The 20,886-nt window shown below is 32.5% G+C and overlaps 3 protein-coding genes across 5 annotated transcripts; 2 read left to right on the forward strand and 1 right to left on the reverse strand.

The window, feature by feature from the left end:
• Positions 1-331: 331 nt before the first annotated feature.
• Positions 332-5,129, reverse strand: LOC105629240 (RNA-binding (RRM/RBD/RNP motifs) family protein). Of its 2 annotated transcripts, none has more exons than XM_012210794.4 (8): positions 4,941-5,129; positions 4,759-4,856; positions 4,620-4,671; positions 4,428-4,498; positions 3,371-3,461; positions 3,011-3,086; positions 1,573-1,651; positions 332-1,209 (listed from the first exon to the last, which is right to left on the reverse strand). In XM_012210794.4, exons 1-8 carry the CDS (start codon positions 5,077-5,079, stop codon positions 766-768), a joined length of 1,050 nt encoding a protein of 349 aa, XP_012066184.1. In that variant the 5' UTR covers positions 5,080-5,129; the 3' UTR covers positions 332-765. The 2 variants fall into 2 exon arrangements, with proteins under 2 accessions (XP_012066184.1, XP_089571710.1); XM_089715584.1 differs by having other exon boundaries at positions 3,011-3,125.
• A 1,380-nt stretch (positions 5,130-6,509) lies between these two features.
• BIO2 (Radical SAM superfamily protein) lies at positions 6,510-11,793 on the forward strand. Its single transcript, XM_012210793.4, has 6 exons — positions 6,510-6,896; positions 7,144-7,323; positions 7,919-8,025; positions 9,370-9,575; positions 10,442-10,581; positions 11,252-11,793. The coding sequence occupies exons 1-6, from the start codon at positions 6,693-6,695 to the stop codon at positions 11,555-11,557; spliced, it is 1,143 nt and encodes a 380-aa protein (XP_012066183.1). The 5' UTR covers positions 6,510-6,692; the 3' UTR covers positions 11,558-11,793.
• A 1,143-nt stretch (positions 11,794-12,936) lies between these two features.
• On the forward strand, positions 12,937-20,533 carry LOC105629238 (DHHC-type zinc finger family protein). Of its 2 annotated transcripts, none has more exons than XM_012210791.4 (12): positions 12,937-13,374; positions 13,976-14,082; positions 14,286-14,400; positions 15,187-15,261; positions 15,385-15,456; positions 15,570-15,707; positions 16,147-16,180; positions 17,335-17,444; positions 18,202-18,288; positions 18,533-18,616; positions 19,601-19,666; positions 20,094-20,533. In XM_012210791.4, the coding sequence occupies exons 2-12, from the start codon at positions 13,998-14,000 to the stop codon at positions 20,266-20,268; spliced, it is 1,041 nt and encodes a 346-aa protein (XP_012066181.1). In that variant the 5' UTR covers positions 12,937-13,374; positions 13,976-13,997; the 3' UTR covers positions 20,269-20,533. The 2 variants fall into 2 exon arrangements, with proteins under 2 accessions (XP_012066181.1, XP_012066182.1); XM_012210792.4 differs by having other exon boundaries at positions 17,383-17,444.
• The last annotated feature ends 353 nt before the right edge of the window (positions 20,534-20,886 follow it).

The raw sequence follows: 20,886 nt of genomic DNA on the forward strand, positions 1-20,886 counted from the left end.
TTTATTTATTTATTTTTTTTATTTGACATTTCGTTTGATCTCTTGTTTTCCATGTTCTGGCAATATAATGTTTACCAAAAGAAAAATGATAATAATAATAATTTTAATCTTCTGAGGATGAGTTTGATTATGGTATTATTAATTTTTATTTGGCCTAATATATAAATTTATCCTGAATTTTGATCAATATGCACTTTTACACTTCAATAATAATCATATTCTTCTGTATAATGAAATAACTTTTCAAGATTTAATCATTATACTATCAATGTCATGATGAGTAATCATCAAAAAGTACAAAATAAAGGGTTGAATGTATTCATTAGGTCAATTAACAAATATAATTATATAATTTATTCTATTAAAATATATGTATTTTTATTATTTAGTGTTTTAAAATAGAAAAAAGCGAAAGGTTACAACATGAGAAATCAAGTCAGCTATAGTGCTACATTGCTCCCCCAGATTTACATCATTCATAAAAATAGTCTCAAAATTGCAATACTAATATTGTATTTGTCATAACCCCACCATTTGCTCTCTACCCCCATTCAGCTTCCACTTCTCAGCCTCCAAGGCAATACCTCAATCAACATGCCAGATGCAATGTTTGGCCCGCCGCAATAAATAGCCTTTTTTTGTATAAGAGCCACAACAAGGATTGCTGAAGCTAACTAACACTATTCCTTTTCCACTTCTCCCCTAATCAGCATTAGAAAAAAAAAAAAAAGAACAATATACATATGCAGAACAAACTGTGAATAATTAGCGATCCCGACTTCTGGATCTCTTTCTCTTGTGTCTGTCAGACCTACTATCATGTCTGTGGCGCTTGTGAGAGCCTTCTTTCCTATCCTTAGAACTTGTATGAGGGTAAGCTTCCAAATCCGAAGACCTTTTGTAAGGAGTTTCTTCCCTGTCCAGAGGGCTACTTTTCTCGTGGTGTTTCTCCTTTTCCAGTGAGATTTTTTTATGGGAGTGCCCTGAACTATCAAGAGACCTCCCTTTATGGTAACGTTCTTCCCTCTCCTTAGAGCGTTGTTTACTAGTGTGTTCTTCCTTGCCCCTTGAGCTCCTTTTGTTGTAGCGTTCCTCCCTCTCCGCAGAGCTGCTTCTGTGGCTGTGTTCTTCCTTGTCAATAGAGCTCCTCATGCGAGAACTTTCTTCTCTGTCTATGGAGCTTCGATTTCTTCTGGGGGGAGATGGGACCTAAACAATAAAAAAGAAAAAGGTTTTCCTGGTTGAAATTTGGTAATGATTTCCATTGCAAATTTGAAGGTGCCATTCAAGACAATTATTTGAACTTGAGAGCAAAGAAATTTAAAGTTTTAAACTAATCAAAAACAAAAAATATCTGGCAGTAAATGGATAATTTAATGATAGAGATTAACAAAATAAAAATATCTTCAATAATTGGATAGTTTGTTGAAAGAAACATATTGATAAAGAGAAAGAAAACAGCTAGTGTCATCATGCATATTGATGCTATATGACAGTTTTTCAACTACCCGGGTGAACAAGTTTAGATGCAGGATGAATCCCAAAAGAAGCTGCAGGTTAAAGAAATAATACCTGAAAACATGACATGTACCTTCCTTCTGGTGGAGGAGGAATGCCAAGCCTCTTCAAATCATCCAATGGAATTGATTGCCTGCCTTGTAGAAGAGGAAATTCCATCAGAAACATTAAATGAGCGGGTTTTCCATCCTATAGCAGCAATAAGCTAGGAACTTGGGATTAGTATCGGTTAAGTTCATCAAACTATAAATTTTCCACCTTTTCACGAAACATATTGCCTAATGCTAGAGTTTACATTGCTGGGGGAGTGATAAGTACAGGGTGTGTAATCAATAGAGCAATGTTTACTGTTTGCACTTGACTGCAAAACCAGAAAGCAAGAACAGAAACCAACATGCAATTGATTATTGCCCAGCATATCTACCAGTCATATAAAATCAAGTTTATTTGCTTTCTAACAAACAGCTGAACCATGCATATCGAGCTTGAACTGAGTATAATATAAAACCCAGTTTGAAGTACTAAATAAAGATTTAAGCCCGAGGGCTGAAAGGACTCCCTCAAAGTTTCAACTGACAGAGTAGAACAGAAATGTAAAACTAACTGGCAGGGGGGAAAAAGATAATTAGTTGCCCATCAATTTCTGCACTGAGCTTGCAAGACTCTAGCTCGACAACAAGATGATGTTTAATGTGCAAAGGTAAAGCATGTGTATGTGAACATGATGATGTAAGCTTTAACTCTAAGCATATTACTGAATATGATAGTATGCTTATCAATTCAAGAAAATAAATACAGAAATAAATTCCCAGAAGGAAATTTCATGCAAAATTTCTTAGCAAGGAGGAGGAGTCTAACTACTGTTGTAAGCTTTAACCTTGTCTAGACAATGAGAAGAGCACCCAAATAATGAACAATGATGGGAGAAGGAAAGGATGGGGCAGAAAAATTGAAATAAAAGTAAATGACTCCATTTTCTAAATATTAACTAAATTAATAATTTACACTAATAATGATTTATACTACTCTATTACTAAGAGCAATTCTTTATACTACCTACATTAAATATAATACAGTTTTGGTAGTTATAAAATATTAATTACCAATCATAAAATTTTCCAATCGAGTCATCATCCTCAATTTTTAGACCATCATATTATTTCCAATCTACAGGAACCCAAGGCCAATGCAAATGTGGTCACTGAATAACAAAGGTGCAATTATCTTTCAACTTCTTTTATTCCAGGACCACAGGTCCTCTTACGCCCCCAACCTCATTCCATCCCTCATATAAATCCAACACGCTTTGATGTGGTGTTGGATCCAATATGCAATCAAATCAAATGAAAATGTGAGTTAAATAAAATTTACTAATGAAAAAATGACAAATTGACAAATTAAACAATTGCAGAAGTGCAAATTAACTATTTAAGCAAGCCTGCTTAATAATGACATGTTGCAAAATAAATGACAAAATGTGAATGTGGCATACAAAGGAGCTCGGAAAGGTCGTTCACGCCCACCAAACCGAAGCTGTCCAGATTCCTTCCTGCCACCAAGGCCACCTCCTGTTTGGCAAACAAAATGAAAACACAGAAGAAAGGTTCCTGGTAAGAAATAAAATCTTAAGTCACCATGTGCATGAAATTCATATTCTTTCTTATGTAAATGTTACAAGATAGCAATATCATGCGATGAGATTCTACCCAATGGATATAGCTCTTTCATGGAACTTTGTATTTAGCCAGTCATGAACAAGAAATGACCAATTTCATTCGGTGGGTGATGAATGCCTTACAACTTAGATCTTCATTGGCAACAATATAATGAGAAATAAAATTATGAAACTAACCTAACCTTCTTGGGATCCAGCCAGGCATCAACTGCTGTCTATTGTAATCAACCATTATTTCAGAATCATCAATATAGGAATGATGAGCATCCTGTATAACGGATAAGTCTATTATTAGTTTAGTACAAAATAGGCGCCATAAACAAAAGCAACCAGGATGACCTCACCATATGGTACTAAATCACAGACAAGGAATTAATCGAACGCATCATTGATCTGTTTAAAAGATACACTTTTGCCAAGGTAATTTCAAGCATAGGCGTGTGATTGCAAGCAACTGTGCCTAAAAATATCCAATGAACAAAGAGGTGTGCCCTTCTTTTGCTTGATCTATAACACAGGAAAGATTATGCTGGAGGGACATACGTGTCTAAAAGAACTAAAATAAAGTACCACCCTTTGAAGTTATCAATTGAAACACTTCATTCTAAACAAAGAGGACACCCTCTAAGGATCCAGATAACTCAGCGAGAAAGATCATCCTCAAAGGATCTACCTTGACTATTTGTATTTGCTGCTTTAAATTCTATTTTTCTCACACAATATGCTTCATTATTAATATCAATTCATTCACTTTAACTAAGAATAAATTATTTAAATAAATCAAACAAATATATCTAATTTTCTAAAACAGTTCCACAAAACAAAAGAGGAAGAAAGATAAACCCCACAAAGGAAAAGAAAATTGAATTTTTAAAAATTCATAAAAATAAAGTAGCTCATAATGCATATGACTTCTAATTGTAGGGGGAAAATAGATGAGTGTTCTAATAATAAAAAGAAAAAGGAAATTAGACTATAATTTCTTAACTAAGGCTGTAATTTCTTAACTAATCTATTCTAATTAAGAAAATTAACTAGGTCCAGGAAGATTATGTGCTGGTTTAGAAGGAGAATTTTTGACAATAAAAAATTCATGTCTCTGTCTTCATGCTCGGAGAGCATAAAAGGTGAAGACCTAAATACATAAACTGATGCTAGAAAATTGTATGAGGTTTGTCAAATAAAATGGTGAAACAGATCAAGAAAATAAAAACAAAGATTCAGGTCTCAGAACCTTATATGAACGACGCATCTCTCTTTCAGTTTCATATTCAACAAAAGCATAGCCACGCGAGGCACCAGTTACTGCAAGAATAAGTACAAACCAAAACAAGCCTCTAGTTTAAACAAAGATTCAAAGAGAACCCAATATCAATGGATCAAATTATCACACAGCAGTAATTAAACCATAATTAAAAAAAGTTACCAATGTCCCTGACCAAGCGCAAGTTCTTCACTCGACCATATTTGCTCATAGCCTACGATTAACAATTTAATATCATTACTGTCAGAAACATAACAATAGTTAAATATAAGCAAAATGGTTATGAGTTATAAATAGTCACCTTACGAAGTGATTCTTCAGTGGTGCAATGAGAAAGGCGGCCAACGAAAACCGTGCAATAAGGGTCGCCGATGACTTTGGGGTCGCCGAAGGGGTCATCTGCAATAAAATGAAATTAAGTAGTGAGAGAAGCGTAAATATGTAAAATTAATGGGAGAATAAAATATTAGATGGAGTAGATACAGAGTCCGGCGGAGGAGCATAACAAAGCCCGGTAAACGGCGTTGTCGTGCGGGACAATATCAGTGCCGTCGATACTTCCGGCTTGAATTGGATGATATGTATCGGCGTAGAACACTGAGTTTACATTGGCCCTGCTCATTGCTGTTATTCCGTCTCTTTCTCCGGTTACAAGGTAAAATCTGAAATGAAGATGGGTTTGGAAGGTATATATATATATATATCCATTAAGTAGAAAAATAATAATAATAAACCTTTTCCTGCTATAAAAAAATTATATATTTTCATACTTTTTTTTTTTTGGAGGAAATATATTTTCATACTTTGTTATGTTTCAATTTAAAATGTATATTTTTACTCTTTTTTTTTTTTTACGTGATTTCTCTCAATAAGATAGAGGAGCGAAGAGTTATTTTTGCTCCAAGAGCGCCATATTTTAGGAGGCCAAACTATGCAATTGAATAAATTCTCTTTTATTTCACCGAAAGATTAAATCTCAAATCCATTTATTTTATTGACATCCAATCATATTTGATTCTTTTATAGTTAATTTTAAGAATATTAAATATACTTATTTGAAAAATAAATAAATTTTATTAATAAAAATATTGACAAATGAATATAACTGTATACTACAAATTTAATTATTAGATTTAAAGCTATATAATAAATTTTTAAGGAATAATATTTAATTGACACTTAAATTTGTTTTGATGTACTATAATTTAACTTGATTTTCTTTGGGTTAAAGGAGGTCATTTATTAGTGAACAAGTGACTTAATAGAGGCAAGTTAAACAAAAAAAAAAAAAAAAAAAAAAAAAAGCAAATTGGTCTTGAGATTAAAATTTTGTGTTAAAATAAATTTAAGAGCTCAATTTTAGATAAATTGGATATTACAATTAAATTCAAAAGATACCTTTCAAACAAAAATTCAAAAGATAAATATTTTTTATTTTACATACTTAAAAAAAAAGAAGCCTACTTTACCATTTGAACTTATTTTTATGAATAAAAAACTACGAGTTTGATCTTTTGATCCAATTTATCTACTAAATTTATAATTCTGTATAATTTGCTTGAAAAGTCTTTCAACTACCAAATTATTGCACAATTTATTCAAATTCTCCTATGAATCTAGGTTTTTCAAGACGAATTAAGCACGAATCATAAGTTTAAGAGGTAAATTGAGCTATACGTACACTTATAGCCTTTTGTTCATAATAAATAATAAATTAATTAGTTAAGAAAGTAACAAATTTAAAAATTATGGTGATGTCTTACAAGTTACAAATATTTTTTCTTTTATTTATATTTGAAAAATTAATACTTTAACTAAACAAATAAAAATGTTAAAATAAATATAATCAATATTTTATAAAACTAAATTTTTAAGAAATTTATCTATTTATTATGTAATGCAATTCATAAAAATAGTTTTTCAAAATTATGAATGTACCAACAAATAATTCCCAATCTTTTCAAAAAAAGAAAAAAAATAATAATTCCCAAGACATAGGGAAGGAGTAGTAGTCCACTTGGAATTTAAGAGCTGTAGTTGGTTAGCCGGTTAGGTAGTGAGTGAGTAGTTGTTGAGTTATTTCGCTTCTTCAAATCGTTAAAGCCCCTAACCCATCCCCTGTCTGTCTTCTTCTGCTCCTCTCTTTTCTTTCCCTCTCTTGCCTAGTTTCTAACGAAAGAGAAGCAACAAATCCACCATTTTTAATCTTAGAACAAGAAAATCAAGAAACAGGCAATGTTTTCGGTTAGATCAATCTTTCGACCGCAACAATTAAGACCATCTTCTCTTTTTTCATTGCATTCTCCATATTCGTCTTCAGCTTCAGCTGCTGCAACTCAAGCTGAAAGAACTATCAAAGAAGGTCCAAGAAATGATTGGACCCGTCATGAAATCAAAGATGTTTATGATTCTCCCCTTCTTGATCTCCTTTTCCACGGAGTTAGTCCCTTAAATTTTTGTTCATTACTTGTTTCGACACAATTTACGTTTTCCTCCTTGTTCATTGCAGCTAAACTAGCATTTTAATGTTTGGTTTTCATGGCTTTTAAGCTCAAATTCATGTAGTCCAATATTTTTTTTACTTATTTTGACACAATTTACATTTGTTTGCATTTACATGGAGCGAAAAGTAGAATTTATATTGTTGGGTTTTGTTTTGTTTTTGTTTTTGTTTTTGTTTTTTCAGGCTCAAGTGCATAGGCATGCTCAAAACTTTAGAGAAGTGCAGCAATGCACTCTGCTTTCTATTAAGACTGGTGGATGCAGCGAGGATTGTTCATATTGTCCTCAATCTTCAAGATATAAAACTGGACTTAAAGCTCAAAAGCTTATGACCAAGGATGACGTAATGGAGGCAGCCAAAAGGGTATGTGCCCTTTGAATACGTGTTTTAAAGTTTTGTACAGATCATTTAAGTTATGGTTCATTTGATATCAGCCAATCCACCACCTCAATTATGATGACCTATGTTATAAAAATTTATGCTTTACCTACAGCTGTGATTATTTGATAGAACATTTGTGCCCCTTATTGTACAACAGAAGACCTGCTTTGACTTAAATATCTGTGTTTATTGTGTATTTACTATTCAGTTCTCTCATATGGCTAATTTAAGCTGCATTTTTTTTTTCGGGTGAACATCGTCCAAAGATTTACTCTTTTATTTCATTGGCTTGTATGTGAGGATTGAACAACTCTCATTATCAGCAATAGATTTTTGGACCTTTTTTCTAATTTTATGCTTTGTGTTTAACTAAAACTTCATGAATTTGCTGAAATTTTGTATTGTGAGTATGATTCCCTAAATGGGAATATAGATGATTCACTATTAGTTGATTACATTTTCTAATTGAAACTAATAGGCTCGTTTCAGATGGCAGTGATGTTGTGTTTGAGATATGTTCAATGATATACATGATACGCTAGTAACACAATTTGGATACTTTTATATGCTTTGGCAGGCAAAAGAAGCAGGTAGCACACGTTTTTGTATGGGTGCTGCATGGAGGGACACAGTAGGGAGAAATACCAACTTTAATCAGATCCTTGATTATGTAAAAGAAATAAGGTAACAAACACACCAGCTCGTGGCAAATATCATGGAACAGAAGAAGTGATGGCTAATTTAGAAAATAAAGTTCTGCATGAGGTTTACCAGTATGCACTTGTTGTCCTATGAAAGTGGGTTCTCAATGAGAGAACTTTTAATACATTTACTATAAGGAGTGGTGGCTTTTAAAGGATGAATTTAAACTCTTGATTTTTCAGGCTGTACCATACAATGTTGTCTTATGTTGTCTTAGATATATATAATCTTCAAAGCAAATTGTTGGAACTTGGTGCAATAAAGAAAATGCAGTAAAAGGGACATTTTTTGTTAATAAACTAAGATTGTCATTTTTTTTTTATATTTTATATAGTAGAGTGTCTAGGGACTTAAATCTTTTGTTGAAATATTAATTATTTCATTACGGCAAAGGATGGCCTGTTTAGGGATTTAATCTATGTTTAGGTGTCATACGCCATGTTATTGTCTTCTTGAAGATTGATTGGGTACATGATATTTATTATAGATGATGTTGTGATTAGGAGTCTGACGTGAGATCTTGTCAGATTTCATCACCATTGGATTTTGGATTCTTACTTTTGGTAAAATATGAAGTAATCAACATTGTCCAATATTCTTCTCTATATCAATCTTTTTAGTTTATGTGTTTCTATAGAAAAAAGGGAGTAGGTTCTACTGTATTTACACTTGGAATCATAAACATTTTGGCTGTTGTTCATATAACTGGTTTTATAGCTGTTAAATAGCAGTTCTAAAGCCACTTCTTGTGTTACTGCTTTTGAGTTATGTTCTTAAAAGTGACCTCTAGCACACCAGAATGGAATTTGATGGAACCCATATAAGTTTAAAAATCTTATTATGATTCCTTTTCAATTGATCTTCAAGAAGAAGCATCTCTTGTTTTGTAAAGGAGGCTAGCCATAAAAGATGTATATTTTTCCTTGCAATAATTTATTTAGTTATTCTTGTCAACTTGAGGAAGTTATATTGAAAATCTTACTATACTACAAAGTGGAAAGGGTCTTCCATTATTTTTCAATTTTAAAATTATAGTGTTTTACTATTATTTTTCATTGGAAAACGACCATGAAAATTTTAATCATCCACAACTCTCCTTGTGATGATTGTTTCCATATTATTTTGAATTTTTCAGCAAATGTTCAGTGTAATCATGAGTCTCCAATTCAGTTGCAAAACTTGTGCTTGCAAATAAGAAGATTTTGTGTTGCATGCTTGAGCGAAGTCACCCATGTAAAATTTTTAAGGGCAGGACTATAATTCCAAACTTGGATCATTTTTGAATCAAATGTCTGGTATGTGATTGAAATGTCTTCTGTGTACCAGGGATATGGGCATGGAGGTTTGCTGCACTTTGGGCATGCTAGAGAAGCAACAGGCTCAAGAACTCAAGAAAGCTGGCCTTACAGCTTATAATCATAATCTTGATACCTCAAGAGAATATTACCCAAATATTATCACCACAAGAACTTACGATGAACGCTTGCAAACCCTTGAATATGTCCGAGAAGCAGGAATTAATGTCTGTTCAGGTGATTCGCTTAAATTTCAGAATAAATCACTCTAAATAGATTTTTATATGTGATGAAGCATTAGAAGGTTTTTGCTTTACCTTAATCTTCTTCGTTTTATGTGAATAAATGATAAATGGTGAAGTTAAATGTTTAAATTGATTTTTCACTCGACCTTCTCTCAAAGGCTACTAACAAAATGCAAAGAGCTTATTTTTCATTTTTTGTACTACAACTTGTCACTAAGAGCAACTACTTGTTTCGTGATAAACAAGTTTCAATTAATTTCGAACAATTAAGGAAGAAGATTGAGAAGTATAATGGTAATCACTCTGACCTCCTCCTATCACGTTCTAGCTTGTCCTTGGTACCAAAACTTTGTTGCAAAAGCCTTTCATGATTTATTCTTGGACATTTTAAATTCACATGTATTTATATATTACTCTCACTTTTCCATGAGGTATGGAATTTATTAATGAGCCGAGCATCTTTTATCTTGAATAAGTTACAACTTACTCTGGTAATGACGTTTTATGCGTGTTCACATACACTTACATAAATGTTATAACTTATCAAGGGTTATAAGATGTGTGGAACGGAAATAGTGCACTTGGATATTTTGAAGTTAACTTCCCAATGGCCTTATATCTTCTGTAATCACCAGTAACTAATTTTTTTTCCTCTCACTTGTTTCTTTTTAAAGCTTAACTGAGGATAGCAATAAAAAATTGGCCTAATTGAATTTTATTCTGTGGAAAGATGATCACTTTTGTTATAACTTTTAGAGTTAATCCACCTTAAGGCCTCTATGCATTCTTCGCTCTAGATGTCAGATACGAAAACATGAATAATCATAGGGATATAATTGTATGCTTTTTTGTAAACAGGAGGCATAATAGGGCTTGGAGAAGCAGAGGAAGACCGTGTTGGTCTTTTGCATACATTGGCAACACTCCCTACCCATCCAGAGAGTGTTCCAATCAATGCACTAGTTTCAGTGAAAGGTACACCTCTACAAGATCAAAAGGTAATCTTAATTATGTTTGACATAAATGGTATTGTTACTTGTTTAGCATTTGTTATGATTGTGCACAATATATAAGATGTCCTATTTATTTTTATTTTTCATAAATTTTTTCCTGTCTTGTAAATCACATTGGTAAAAGATAGGTGTCATTGTTTTAGTATGAAATTAGTTAATATTATTTGATTGACAATAACTCAAATCTTTTGTTTTATTCTGGATCATTGTCCTTGATGACTTTATAGATTGGAAAATGTCAACCAAAAGTTTTAGCAGAAAAATAAAAAGGTATCTCAATGAATGAGAATATTTTGTGCTGCTCAAGGATTCTTCTTTTCTTTTTTGTGGTTAGAACCTGCAATGGTGTGCCCTTGAGGTCATATCGAAGCAACCTTACTAGAAGACGAAGGCTACACTTATTAGTTTTTAATATTGACAATAAACTCTCACTAAAGTCTTGTTCTTAAACTTTTCTCTTCTGATTTAGTAGACTGAAGAGGCACTAGTAAGTGTAAAATTGGAATTATTGCTGACAGATTTTTTATCTAGATGAATTGCTCAAGTTCGTAATTTTCAGCAGAAAATTTATGCCTTGTCTATCTATGATTACTGGGTTGCTTCAAAGAAATTTAAGGTGACTAAAACTAATATGTGCACCTCCTTTTATTTACAGCCAGTTGAAATATGGGAGATGATTCGAATGATTGCTACTGCACGAATAGTCATGCCAAAAGCAATGGTCAGATTGTCAGCTGGCAGAGTCCGTTTCTCAATGCCTGAACAAGCTCTCTGCTTTCTTGCTGGTGCAAATTCTATCTTTACTGGTGAGAAGCTGTTGACAACTCCTAACAATGACTTCGATGTTGATCAACAGATGTTCAAGGTGCTTGGTTTGATACCAAAAGCTCCTAGTTTTTCCGAAGACGAAGAGATAGCTTTTGAATCAGAAAATTGTCAAGCTGTTTCTAGCTCAGGTTGAAATTACTAGTTTGAGTAGGTGTCTATGTAATTGTCATCTAGGCAAATACCCTCTTAGTTTTGAGTTCCAATACTGAAGTCTTTCAATATTATTCTTAAATTAATTTTGTAATATTTTTCTATTCAAATTAAACCGAATCAATAGGGTTCAAAGAATTGTGAAAACATCAACCATCTCTTTCTCTTGTTACGCTATTAAATTGAGTCTGAATTCAAATATTATTTTAGTTGATAGTATTGATTTTGCATACAGGGAAGGTAACAATGTTACTCATAGTCTTGCTAGATTTGGTATATCAGTTATTAGTTTGAAGAGCCTTCTAATCTGGTTGGAACCACCGGCAATTCAAGATTCTGATACAGTTTCCTAAAGGAAACTTCAACACATTGGAATGGCAAAATCTTGTAATACAAAATTAAAATTGAATTCAGCTAATATAATATAATTTTTAGGGTTTAATAACACATATTACAAAAAAACAAAGGATCAAAGTGATGTAAGAAATATTATTCTTTTAATGAAAATATCCAAGTCTTTTTCCCTTATATTTTACCAAAATTAACTAATATGTACAAAGATTGATATGAGATATAAGAGTTTAACTGAGGTAAAAGATAAAAATAAAATTATATTTCTGTAAAAATACAAGAGCAAAGTCATGTATTTTGACAAAATATAAAATTAAAATAGTAATATTTCCTAATAGTAATAATAATAATAATAATAATAATAATAATAATAATAAACAAATAGCGGAAGAAAGTTAGTTGAGGAGCGTGGACTGTGTGGCTAGAACGGAAAAATTGTGGACTTTATGGTTAAAATGGGAAAATTAAATACCTAACTGCCAGTTCTGTTGGTAAGGATGAATACATCATTTTCTTATCAATTATATTTAATTATTTCATAATTATTTAAAGGTTGTTCGATAATGAATTCATTATTTTCATTAAAAATTGCTTTATTATAAAAATATTAAATTAAATTGTTACTGTCAGTCTAAATTTTTTTATTTTTTAATCTAAATGTAAATGAATGAAAACTTCGTAATAATTGATTAGCAGAAATTGTGCACGTTAAGGCATATGCTAATAGTAAGTGCATATACAACTTGACAATGGATTCAGGTTTAGTTCGAATCTCCGTCACCATACTTAAAAGGAAAAAATAAATAATAGGAAATGTAAATATTATTTAATGATATAATTTTTATAGATGATTTTTAAATATTTTAATTTAATCTCATAAGATTAACATTTTTTTTGTTTAAAAATTGATAATTATCACATTAAACAATAATTTTATAAAGAGGAAGAACACGTGCCTTGCACGTGTTTTCATCCCAGTTATATAAACGATCATCAACATCAATCTCTACCGTCCGAAGGTTGGAGAAATAGAGGAGCGTGAGAGAGACAAATAGTGAAAGAAAATACACAATCTGCTTCTGCTAACGCAGTTTCCGGCGATTAAAACTCTTCCTTTCAGCGACGACATCTCCGTTCATCTTCCCAATCAAAAAATGACCTCCGAGAAAGAGTAATTTCACTAAAGAAACCGCAGATCAGAACGAAACCTTTCCATTCAAACCACCGGTCCGTGGACATGTTCCGGCGAACTCTTTAAAAAAGCGGTGAGTGAGCAGGATATGAATTAGGAAATTGAAGATACCGCGAGTTTGAACCTAACAATTTAGTCCTCGCCGGAAAACCATCCACGTCTCACAGAGTAACAGTTATTGCAATAGCCAAGTAGTCATTCCGCCAGGCTTCCTCTTTCGGTTTTATTAAGCCTTTTCTATACTCAGGCATTACACGGTGAGTTTTGTGATTCTGCATGTTTACCTTTTTTTTTAGTGAGTAATTGACTTTCTAGTTGTTAAATGAACTTAAATCTTCTGATGATATTTGGCCAAATTTCCCTCGTTATATTTGTCAATTTCTTTTGGCATTTGTTGTTCTTAGTTTATGTCTAGCCCGCACGTAGTTTAGTAGTTATGAAGAAAAATTGAGTAATTGAATGATTGTAAGGTTCCCTATCTATTTCATAAATAAAAGTGAGGTTCTTTATCTGTTTTATGAATGATTAATAAAAGAAATATTGCCAGCCAAAGTGTGGAGGGATGTGTTTGAGAGAAGAAAAGCAACATTGGAATTTTTACTCAAAAACATTTCTTTCTCTTTAAATAAATGGAGTTCAATTTTGAACTTGAATACTTTGATTGCCTAGTTGAACTCGAACTGGAAGTATAAGGTGGTCCTGTCTACTACTATGTTATTACAAATCTGTGAAAAGATTTTTTCCCCTTTCAGTAGGATACTAAAAACACCTACATTTGTGGCATTAAGCCTATGATCCTGCCATTGAACAAATAAGCAGATTGTGAATTGCCACAAATCTAATTGTATATTTGTGCAGATTGTGCATACAGTAACATTCAATGACAATTCTGAGTTTGTGCCGCAACTCTTGCAATGGAGCACTTGATCGATGCCACCGCATTTTCCCCTGTTTTGCTGATCCTGGTACATTTCATCCCCACTTGCTTCTAATTTTGATGTTTGAGGGAAAAGAAAGGAAAATGATAAATTGGAACCCTAAAAAATAAAATGTTAATTATTGTGCGTTTTGCTGCATTTTTGAGTTCAATAAAATCCATTTCGTAATGCCCTTCCTTTTATCTTCTAGTTTATTTTTCTGATTAAGTTTCCTTTTATTCTTCCTTTAGTGAAGAGGTCTTCATTGGGGTTGAAGGTGGCGTTGGTGATGTTGCATCTGATATATGCAGGAATTCTCTTTCTTTTTGATAATGATTTGATAGAGAAAGCTAAACAGGACCCCTGGTATGTCTCATCTTTAAATGTATGGATTGTTGCTTTCATTAAAAATTCAAATTATGCTGGCCATGAATGAGATTGCATGATTCTTGAAGTTTCAAAATTTTTTTGACTAAAATCAAGTCTTCTTGCTATCTCATGTTGTTTTGGATAAAAAAAGAAAATTGATTACATTTGGTTTTTGGAATGGGAGGCGTGTTAAAATTGACGGCAAAGTGAATACTGTAACACAGTGTTCTAGTTAAGGCTGTTAGGCAGCATAAACATATTATTCTGTAATCTAAGATCTAAAAAGCTACCGAGCAACTGATATTTTATAAGGGGAAGTTTTGTTGCAAATTGGAAAAACTACTATAGTCTCTTTTAATTTATTTTTGAGTTAGGATTATTTGATAGCGCGATTTAGATATGTCGTGCATTCATTACACTTAATTTTGTCCAAATGGTTGGAAAATGCAAATCACCTGTCATCCGATCTATTCAACTCAACTTAATTAAGCTTAAATCCCGGACTATTGGCCTCTATCCCACCTGGTATAAGGAATGATACCTTAAGAGTAGTCTGTTTGCAGTAGGGTAGTGATAAAATGGTATTTTCTTGCTAGCTTAAAAAAATTCCTGCATTGAGGAAGTAAATAATTTATATTTGCTTTCTACGAAGTGTTGCTACTCCGCCCTTTTCTTTTGAATTTTGTTAATATTAATTGGTCTTATTTGTCATTTTCCTTCAACTTCAGTGTGCATTTTTATGTTATTAGTTGTAACTTACCCTATTATTTGGTTTGTTCTCAGGTACATTGCTTTGTATTTATTGTTATTTGTTGCAACTTTGGTACAATATTTTGTTACAGCTTGTTCTTCTCCTGGGTAAATTTCAATTCAGTTATACTTCTTTTAATCTAATCTGCTTTGTGCTTAGAGTGCATAACTTTTGTGGTGGATTTATCGGCCTAATGTTGTTTCTACTTTGCTCTTCTCTCTTTCTTGTAGCTATGTTCTTGATGCAATGAGGGCGCTGAATGAGAAAAATGGAGTTTTTGGAAAAGCTTCAATGACCTCAAAGTAAGCACTAATTTTGATTTTTGTACTTATATTTTAGTAGGCCTATAATTAACAAATATTAATGTGTTAAATTGATGTTACTAACAATTAGATTTTATAATGCTTAAGCAAAGACAGCCTGCTTCAAGTAAAAATGGAAGCTTTGTTATCACTGTGGAAGGGACTCAATCAGGAAGAAATACTCCAGGAAGTAATTTGACATCTTGGACAAAGCTTGTTTTGGACATGTATCCTCCTGGAACATCCATTAGGTATTCTAACACTTAAAGGGTGTGATTAGCATTGTTGTTTGAATTGCAAGTGACAAAAGGCACTTTTTGAAAATGTTGGTTAAAGTTTATTAAAGTTTGTTTTTCAAGATTAATTTTATCTATCTTAATCATAAAAGGTTCAAAACAGCTCAACAACACTTAGAAACTGTATATTTCCAACATCTAAAATAGTGCTTTTCTGGAAAAGCTGTTTTAACCTCAATGTCAAAGTGATGTTTTGGAAAAGCTCTTTTTGATGCCCCTTTAAAGAATTATGCACTTAATGATACATATCTGTGATACAAATGGAGATGACTTGTGTTTTACTGCCATCAATTTCAATTTAATTTCATGTCATGCATATAATGGGCAAAGAAACCTGAGCTATTTCATGTTGCTTGGAGAAATAATATGGCATTTTGTTTTTTGGTCTTTGCAGAACTTTCACGTGTACCTATTGCAATGTCGAACAGGTATTGATGTTTCACGTTTATATTCATACTTTCTATGTTCCATCTGTTTATATGAAATGGAATCTCTTTCCATACTTAAAAATTGTTGTGCTTAACTTTAAGAGGAGCTCTTTTTCTTTTTTCTCTTTGAATAACAATAAAACTTTGCTCAACTTAATTAAACCTAAATCCCAAGGCCATATGGTAGATCTTTTTCCTCCAATCAACCTGGTTTAGGTTCTTTGGACAGATCTTGCACGGTAAGTATTTCATGGAGCAATGAAACTTGTTTGTAAAAGGTGTGCCGAAGCTGAAATGAATTAAGCTTAAGTAGTCTTATTTTAATGCCTTTATCCCAGAAATTTCTATGTTTTTTATAAAGCAGGGCATTCTTGTAATTTCCTGATTTTCTAAGAGAGTTTTCAAATGCCTTTGGGCATCCTCCTTGTATCTATTTCAAGTATTATTTGGAGTCCTTATTGGTACGGTTTATCAATACTATTCACTTTTAACGTGGATACTTCTCATATACACTGTTCATTAACACTATTCATAGGTACTGTTCCCTGTGCTGGACATGCATGATCTCCTATGTCAATTTTCCACTGCTAACCTCCATCTCATTTTGGTTTTCTCCTTTATTTCTTGTCTCCTATCACTTTACTGTGCTTAGCATTTCGTGCTGGTGCATTTGCTAGTCTAAAATGCACGTCCAAACTATTTTGATCTCCTTTCTCAACTATTTTGATCTCCTTTCTCAACATTTCTCAACAAATCAAAATTAGTGCTTATTTTGATCTACCTGACTGTGATTTATCCATGCTTTATTTGGTCCATCCTTGTGTATCCACATATCTATCTTTGCATCACTCTTACTCTTTTATCATGCTAATCTTGTCTGCATATCTTTTTGGTGTCCAAAATTTGCTGCTGCCATAAGCCATAGTTAGTCAAATTAGTCTTATAAAACTTAACTTCCAACTTAGCTGCTATTTTGAATAGGACTCTTTTCTTTCATCTTCCTTTGATTAGGTGGATGGCATCGTCATTTTTTCTTGATATCTCTTTGTATGATAGAGCCTAGGTATATGAAATATTTCCTTTGGATGATCTTTATTTTATCTTTAATGTAGCTTATATTTTGATTGTTAGTTATATTTCTCTTGGTATTACAGCCTCCACGCGCTAAGCATTGCCATGATTGTGACAAATGTGTTCTTCAGTTTGATCATCACTGTGTTTGGCTTGGAACATGCATTGGTCAGGGAAATCATTGTCGATTTTGGTGAGTTTGTGTTCTGATATCCAATTAAGCTTTGCAGATGTTCTTAAAATGGTATTTTATTTCCGGTCATATTGATCTAGTCGTACCTAAAAAATTCTTTTCCATGTACTGATCTAGATCTGGCAAAATATATCTGTTCATCACAAAAGACTGCTCTTTTTGTCTGTACATTGTCAATGTTTAATAGTATTAAGTTTAAATATTTGATGAGATGATCTTAGATGGAATTTTTATTATTTGTTAGTTGTAATTATTATTTCAAAATTTGATACTAACCATGTGCTAGTTATACCTATATTCTTTTTTCTTTCGATGAAGAGAAAGATGGACATGTTGGTCTTTGGAAATATTTGTTTGAGAAACCTGCTTTACTGGTAGAATGGCTGCTGATTGATCTTCCTATCTGAGTTTAATCTAAAATACATCATTAGAAAATCCATCAAGGGACACACAGTGGCCAAGTATTTGTAAAGATGCAAATTTTTTGTTTTTTCATTTCTAATTTCTGCAAAATTGACTGCTGTATATATAAAATCTGATTTTGATTGGATTGCTATGCTTTTCACTTAAATAGTTTAGAATTCAAGAAGGAAATTCAATCGTAAGTAGTTTGAATGTCGGAGGTCCTTGTGAAATTGATGTTTATATTCCCACAGTGCTCCACAATATGGCTAGTTGATTTGCAGTTAAATATGCCTTAAACAATATAACTATGATGCATTTTTTATGTTTTCCTATTAATTATGTGATTCCTTAGGTGGTACATTTGTGAGGAAACAACACTGTGCCTATGGACTGGCATATTGTATATTGCATACTTGAAGGACAACATTACAAGAGCTTGGTATGATATCCTTCTGAAGTTTTTTTCTTGTTTATATTTCTAGGACGTCTGTTTTTCTTTTATGTGAAAATTCTTTCGGGCCAATCTAACATCTCCGTAGAAAGAGAAAAATGAACGAAAATGCAAGATGAGTAAAAACAGATAGCAAAATGCAATGTTGATGGTTCCAGTGTTTCAGTTGGGTTAGCTCGTGCACTTGCTGTTCACATTGAATTGTATTCTAAAACGATGCTTCTATTGACAGGTGGAAGGATGCAATCATGATATTATTGTTGGTTACTCTGTCAATTTCCGTGATCTTTTTGCTCCTTCTCTTGCTCTTTCATAGGTAATTATTGTCATTTATTGAGTATTTTGTTTCTACAATATTAGTTCTTCATCAGTTTCTGAAGCATGAGACAATCATGACTTACTGACACGCTAATAATGATCTGAATGGCCTAACAATTAAGTATGAGGTTTATTGGCTTTGATTTATTTGACACTTCTTCAAAGTGTTAGGTTGTTCTATCTGGTTTAGGAAGTTTCTTCAAAGCTATAAGATATTTGCTTCCAGCTCAAAATAATAGTAGTATGTAGTGAGATGGGAAACCATGACATACTAATATTAACTGAATGGCCTGTTCATGTTGCATTTATTAGGTTTGTGATTTTTCTTTCTGTGATACTTCTTCAAAGTGTTACTTCCGAACACACATGGGGAAAAATGATAGAGGATGTTACTTGCAAAAATTCAAGGGTTTTATTTGTTTATGACACTGTTTAGATGCGCTGAGCACTCTATGCTTTATATAGGAGCAAGAGTGGTTTGCTTCCCCTTAAGAATAAAGATTTTCCTCTTTGAATGGCCAAAAACAGTGTAAGTGATCAGAAACAATTGGTGAACGATTGATTTTTTTTTTTTTTTTTTTTTTTCAGTTATGGATCTGGATAGTCTTTGTGATTAGGTCCTGATGATCTGGCTCCTTGCGCACCACTTCTAGTTTCCATTTGTTTCTCGTCTCCTCATACTAATAACCTATCAATGTATAATAGGTAAATTAACAAATAAAATACTTGTCTTGCATCATAATGGCGATAGAAAATTAGATATCAGAAATTACCTCAAAGTACAGTGGCCATCATGGTTAGGAACTAATTCACCCTTGGTGATTGAACTTATCATTGATTTAACAGTAATTTCATTAAATATTTACATAATAACTATATCTATGGACAGCTCAAGGAAAGTTTATTTTCTGCTTACATTATTATAGATTCTGGTTTTAACACAAGTATCCAAATTACTGAAGCTTATTTTTCCTTGATGCAGCTATCTTATTTTAACAAATCAAACTACCTATGAACTTGTGAGGCGCAGGCGCATCCCATATTTAAGGTTTGTTAATGAATTATGATATTCTATTAATTTAAATTCGATATTGGATGTTAGTTTTCTTTTGCATTGCATTGGAAGAAAGAATAAGGTTATATAGTGAGAGTTAGGGCTGTACATCTCGGGCCTCAATGACCCGATGGAGCCTTTTTAGCTATATTAGAGTTATAATATGATGAAACTTTGAATGTGTAACATAGAGTGGGTGAGCTTTCAGTTCTAATCAGGCAGCAATGGACCCGATTCCTAGTGAGAGTAACAAGAGCAAATATGTACTTTTGAACATCCACTTAAATTTGCAAGCAATTAGCTAAATGAAGGATCGGTCTGCAGTTACTAAACTGAAATGACATTACTAAAATTAGAACCCAATTAGTTTTGCCTTGTTTAATTCATGAGTTTGGTTTGTTAATTTTCTCCTGATCTGCAGGGGGGTTCCTGAGCGGGTGTATCCATTTAGTAAAGGAGCTTGCCGAAATCTATTTAATTTCTGTTGTGCGCGAAGCAACATATACAGCTTGGAAAGGTTACCCACAGCCTTGGAACTTGACTTGAAGTCAAGACCTTACACATGCTTGGATTTTTTAACGTGCCGGTGTTGTTGAGATATTACATAATTTTCCAATACAATTTTTCACCCAATATATTTATTGAGCTCCATTAGATAGATGTGTTTGCCCTTCCATTCCATTTGTTTGAAGGATACTGGAGTTCAGAAGTTTGTGGAGCGATTTGAGGGTTTTGAGGTTAGTGGTGAAGATGATGATTCTATGTTTTTGCTTGATGGTAGGTCTTAGAGTTTGTTTGTGTAAATGGCTTTTGTGCTTCACTACACGTTGCATCATTAATTCATGTTCATTTTCAGCTCCATGACAAGTTGTTTGTTTGGCTTACCTTCAAAAGTGGAAAGAGAATATAATTATTCCAAGTTTAATTTTAAATGGAAGTTTAGAAAGATTATGAATTATGTATTATTTTTTTTAGGAAAATTAAATTTTTTGGAAGTTAAAATACACAAATTGAAATCTTTAATTTAGGAATTGCATTTCATTTCTAATTTTATTGTGAATTACATAAATTTTGTATAAATTTGCTCATCTCCAATTGTCATGTAAGGAATGAAAAATATAGGATTATAATTATATAAAATTTTATAAATATAGCTTGTTTGGTGTAGAAATTAAATGAGGTATTTCAAGGGTAACATTTTTTGTGAATACTTA

The sequence above is a fragment of the Jatropha curcas genome, chromosome 1 (genome assembly GCF_041381405.1).
Source record: "Jatropha curcas cultivar XTBG-Jc1 chromosome 1, XTBG_Jcur_1.0, whole genome shotgun sequence".
Taxonomy (NCBI): Eukaryota; Viridiplantae; Streptophyta; class Magnoliopsida; order Malpighiales; family Euphorbiaceae; genus Jatropha; species Jatropha curcas.

Bases quoted from the DNA above. Each gene is read 5' to 3' on its own strand.
- BIO2 (XM_012210793.4), top strand. From the start codon at position 6,693: ATGTTTTCGGTTAGATCAATCTTTCGACCGCAACAATTAAGACCATCT. The intron at 7,324-7,918 runs GTATGTGCCCTT...ATGCTTTGGCAG, and splicing joins TAATGGAGGCAGCCAAAAGG to GCAAAAGAAGCAGGTAGCAC. The intron at 10,582-11,251 runs GTAATCTTAATT...TTTTATTTACAG, and splicing joins CACCTCTACAAGATCAAAAG to CCAGTTGAAATATGGGAGAT.
- LOC105629240 (XM_089715584.1), bottom strand. From the start codon at position 5,079: ATGAGCAGGGCCAATGTAAACTCAGTGTTCTACGCCGATACATATCAT. The intron at 4,672-4,758 runs GTGACTATTTAT...TGTTAATCGTAG, and splicing joins CTGAAGAATCACTTCGTAAG to GCTATGAGCAAATATGGTCG. The intron at 1,210-1,572 runs GTATTATTTCTT...TTTATTGTTTAG, and splicing joins GGTACATGTCATGTTTTCAG to GTCCCATCTCCCCCCAGAAG.
- LOC105629238 (XM_012210791.4), top strand. From the start codon at position 13,998: ATGACAATTCTGAGTTTGTGCCGCAACTCTTGCAATGGAGCACTTGAT. The intron at 14,083-14,285 runs GTACATTTCATC...TTCTTCCTTTAG, and splicing joins CCCCTGTTTTGCTGATCCTG to TGAAGAGGTCTTCATTGGGG. The intron at 19,667-20,093 runs GTTTGTTAATGA...CCTGATCTGCAG, and splicing joins AGGCGCATCCCATATTTAAG to GGGGGTTCCTGAGCGGGTGT.